Source organism: Drosophila navojoa, unplaced genomic scaffold (genome assembly GCF_054131105.1).
Source record: "Drosophila navojoa isolate 15081-1374.11 unplaced genomic scaffold, UAZ_NAV_1.0 NAV_Backbone_33, whole genome shotgun sequence".
NCBI classification, from domain to species: Eukaryota; Metazoa; Arthropoda; class Insecta; order Diptera; family Drosophilidae; genus Drosophila; species Drosophila navojoa.
This window is the reverse complement of record NW_028301792.1, coordinates 1-4,461: the sequence shown is the minus strand read 5'-3', so window position 1 is coordinate 4,461 and position 4,461 is coordinate 1. Positions and strand designations below refer to the sequence as shown.

The window sequence follows — 4,461 nt, the reverse complement described above, 5'->3', positions numbered from 1 at the left end:
GGTGGTGATGTGACTACCCACGCCAGGGGTGGTGATATGAGTACCCATGAAAGGGCTAGTTACATGAGTACCCATGCCAGGGGTGGTGATATGACTCATATCATATGAGTACCCATGCCAAGGGGGGTAAAAGAATGACAAAATTTTAAATATTTGTAATATTTTGTTAATTTTTTTTTCAAAATATATTTTTTTTCTTTATTATATTTTTCTGTATTATATTAATTTATATTATTTCATTTTCAGTTTTTTTTTTTTTTTTTTTTTTTTGACGCTTGTATTTTTAAAAAAGCGTTTTTTCTGCAGCTGCATGGCTTTCCTAAGTTGTTCTTCGGCCGATCCACTGCCATCAACCAGATTTATTGCATCTAGGGAACAAATGTAAAGGTTAAATTTTGTAATTAAATCGGCAATGAATTAAATAATACTTACCGATTAATACGTCATAGAAAGCGCTCTCTTCTTTCAAGGCAGCTTTGGCTTGAACGCCATTAACATTGTAGGCTAACACAACCGGATTAGCCATAATATTTTTTAGGTTTTTCAAAATCCCCCCAGCCATAATATGGATCCTAATCGCATCAATCTGTACTACAGGGTGGCTATACTAATGCAACCCTTATTATCTTCAAATATTTTTATTTGATTATTCAACTTAATATTAATACTTTCTGAGAGTGATTTCAACCCTAACGCTTCTCTTACTGTATTGAGCAAGACCATATATTCTGCTTTAGTAGATGATGCTACTGCAAATATATGCAGATTGATTTAATAATATTTTTCTTCCTCGATTTCAACTTTCATTCCGATGAAGTATCTTATTTCACCCAAGTCAGTCATCATAAATTTAATTTTTAAATATTCTTTAAAGTCGTTCAATATACATATTTATATCTGATGTCGCTATAACTAAATCATCCACATATATTGACACATATGCTTTTATTTATTGTTGAAAAACCAGGACCGAAATAAGATCACAAAGTTGTTGTTATACTTTGTATTATTATTAACTATATTTTGATTTAAGCACGGCACAGTACATCGACCTACACAGCTCAAGAATCGCAACAAGACAGATCGCGACGCAGCAACATTCAATGCGTCCTAGTCAAATTCGTCAGACACATAATGTTTCTAGACTAGCGTCGCAACAGTCAACATGACGATCGATGTTGCTTTTGCATGAAAATGAATTTCACAATGTTGCAACATGAGTGTTTCTAAACATGCTGATGAAATTTAATATTCAACATGAGTGTTTCTAAACATGGTGATGAAATTCAATATTCAACACACCTCCTCAAAAGAAACATCAATATAACAAAAATTAATAATTCTATTGTACATGATTTTTTAACTTTATGTGCTGTTCCTTTCTGGGGAGTAATTGGTCCAACATTCGTTGCGACGGATTGGGGAAACCCAGACAAAACCCAACCAGACCATTCCAAATAATACTAATATTATTTAAATTTCAATTGAAAATTAAAATAAAATTAAACATTCTGTAAAGAAGTTATTTCTACGGCCGGGGTACAACTCTGTCTTCCCCAGAGTCATTTACAAGAATATTTGTAATCTGCCGAGACTGGAGAGTTGAGGACGGATAGTGGGCCACCATGGCTGAACTATCCGCGATTTGGGGCGCGAGAAAACTTGAAATCGGTTAGCAAAGAGAAAAGAACTCGACAACTTGATCACGTAAAACCGAGAAAGGTGCGAATACGGTCCCGCTCTAGCGTATAACGCTCAGAAGCGGGGTGATTAGGGCACACATGCCCTCTCGCGGTCTTGCCGACCACTACTACGACCCAGCCCTGGTGTATAACACCCAGTGCTGGGAGAAACATGCGATGCCCGGCGCATGCCGCGATCGTGTGCCTAGAGGGCGGTGGCCCAGCCGCGGAAATGCCTGCGCGGATCGCCACCTCGACGTGGCGCGCGAGTTATGTATGTAATTATGTAATCGATATAAGCATAATTCTAAGCGATTTGTCATCACTAAGAGAGAAAGTCCATACCTAAATGTTGCATGTTTGTGATGATGAAATGTCTAGCAACATTGTGAAATTAAAATGATGATGAAATGTCTAACATTGTGAAATTAAAATGATGAAGAAATGTCTAGCAACATTGTGAAATTAAAATTATGATGCTATGTCGCTCGGATAGGCATTTGAATAAAGTCAGTTCTAATCTGAGACTTAACTGAAGAAGTTGAACCATGTTATTTAATTTCAAAAAATAAAGAACTCAAAACAAAATTGGCGCAGCCGGTAGGATCCTTTTTTTAAAAAGGATTTACCGTAAAATTTATGAGTTAAAAGTAGACACAGTAAGCGAACTTGCGGCAGAACTACAAAATATTAAGTATAAAACAGACGAATTAACAGTTTACCATCAAAACGATAATTTTATAGATTTAAGTAACGTAGAAAGTTTACTAGTAAATGCAGCTAAAGAAATGACTCAAGGCACTTTACTTGTTAAAATATACGAAAAACGAAATTTAAATGAAATTCTAAAAATAATGATGTTACGTAGATACGAAAATAGTTGTATTAGATTTCAATATAAGAAAAGTAAATCCAATAAGTATAACGCTGAGGCTAAGTCTAGCAAGAAAAATCATAACTACAAAAACAAAAATACCCAACAACAAAATTATAAAAAAAAGCAACAATATTATCAACAAAATTATATCAATAACACGCAATCTTATTATCAACCACAAAGTGGTCAAAACAATAACCAAAACAATCAGCAACGATTTTACAGAAACAACTCAGGTCAGTACAGACAAGATCAGCAAACAATTTCACAACAGTCAAAACAGTATAGGTCAAGGAATTCAGAACCCATGGAAATAGAAAACCTAGAAACAAAGCAAGATACAAACAGTTTCCAAGAAACAAAAAATGACTACGACCAGGCAGAGGTTAATAATACAGTTTTTTTTATGAAGCAGCCTCGGAATGCCTACCATTATTAGAACTTAACATCGATAAACATAGATATATAGCATTAATAGATACAGGTGGAAGTTTAAGTCTAGTAAACAACCAAATTAATGGGTACACAAAGAATAAGCTGAATAAACCCATATCATATAGCACAATTAATAGTAAGGACATAATAGAGTATGAAATTCATACAACAGCACCTAGAGAATTCAATTTACCAAACAACGCTAGAGTCCGCTGGAAGTTAGCCCCACTAAAGGGAAGGAAGTATAACTTTATTATAGGTATAGACCTTCTACAAATTTTGAGTGCAGTTATGAACATTGAAAAAAACAGTTTAACATTAAATCACAAAGAAACCCGTATAATAAATAAGCCATAATAAATAGCCAAATCTGTGCATTAGAGAGTACTATAGATAAATGTGATAGCTTGGCATTAGATCATTTAAATACACAAGAGGTACTTGAAGTTAAGAAAATTATAAAACGATATAGTAAACTTTTTTTTAAAGAAGGAGATAAACTAACTAGTACAACCGAAATAGAACATGAAATAAGGACAGCTACAGATGAACAACTTAATTCAAAGCTATATAGATACCCACCACAGCATGAGGAAGAAGTCAGAAAAACAGATAAAAGAAATGGAAGAACAGGGAATTATTAGAAAAAGCAATTCAAGATACTCGAGCCCACTTTTAGTAATACCAAAAAAGTTAGACAATTCAAAACAACAAAAATTTCGCATTGTAATAGATTATAGAAAACTTAACGAAATAACCATCGACGACAATTTCCGATTCCTAATATTAATTCAATTCTTGATAAACTCGGAAGAGCCCAGTACTTCACAACAATAGATTTAGCAAAAGGCTACCATCAAATTTTAGTAAAAGAGGAAGACAGAAAGAAAAACTGCCTTTTGTTACGCCGCATGGCTTATATGAATTTATTAGAATGCCATTTGGGTTGAAAAATGCCCCCGCCACTTTTCAAAGACTAATGAATGAAATCTTAAGAGACTTTATTAACAAAAAATGTGTCGTATATTTGGACGATATACTTATTTTTAGCACATCGTTGCAAGAGCATGTTCAAGCCATCAACGAAATATTTAAAGTATTAGAGGATAAGAATTTTTGTAGATTCAAATCGATAAATGTAACTTCATGAAGAAGGAGACAGAATTTTTAGGTCATATCTTAACCAAAGAAGGTATTAAACCAAATCCAAACAAAATAGCCATAATAGAAAAGTTACCTTTACCAAAAACAGAAAAGGAGATAAAAAGTTTTTTAGGCATAACAGATTTCTACAGAAAATTTATTAAAGATTACGCAAAAGTAGCACAACCAATAACAAAATATTTAAAGAAAAATACTAAAATAAATACAAAAGATCCAACTTTCATCGAAGCATTTGAAAAGTTAAAGCAACTTATTTTTGTTCACATCCTATATTAAGGTTCCCTAACTTTGAAAAAGCATTCA

At 33.4% G+C, this 4,461-nt stretch overlaps 1 protein-coding gene across 1 annotated transcript; it reads left to right on the top strand.

Moving 5' to 3' along the window:
• The first annotated feature begins 1,781 nt into the window (after positions 1-1,781).
• LOC149090395 (uncharacterized) lies at positions 1,782-3,326 on the top strand. Its single transcript, XM_089265247.1, has 2 exons — positions 1,782-1,897; positions 2,305-3,326. The coding sequence occupies exons 1-2, from the start codon at positions 1,782-1,784 to the stop codon at positions 2,996-2,998; spliced, it is 810 nt and encodes a 269-aa protein (XP_089121373.1). The 3' UTR covers positions 2,999-3,326.
• The last annotated feature ends 1,135 nt before the right edge of the window (positions 3,327-4,461 follow it).

What these genes read in the sequence shown, in the direction of transcription:
- LOC149090395 (XM_089265247.1), top strand. Translation starts at nt 1,782, where the DNA reads ATGCCCTCTCGCGGTCTTGCCGACCACTACTACGACCCAGCCCTGGTG. An exon ending in GATCGTGTGCCTAGAGGGCG is followed by an intron (nt 1,898 to 2,304) that starts GTGGCCCAGCCG and finishes TTTTTTAAAAAG; the next exon opens with GATTTACCGTAAAATTTATG.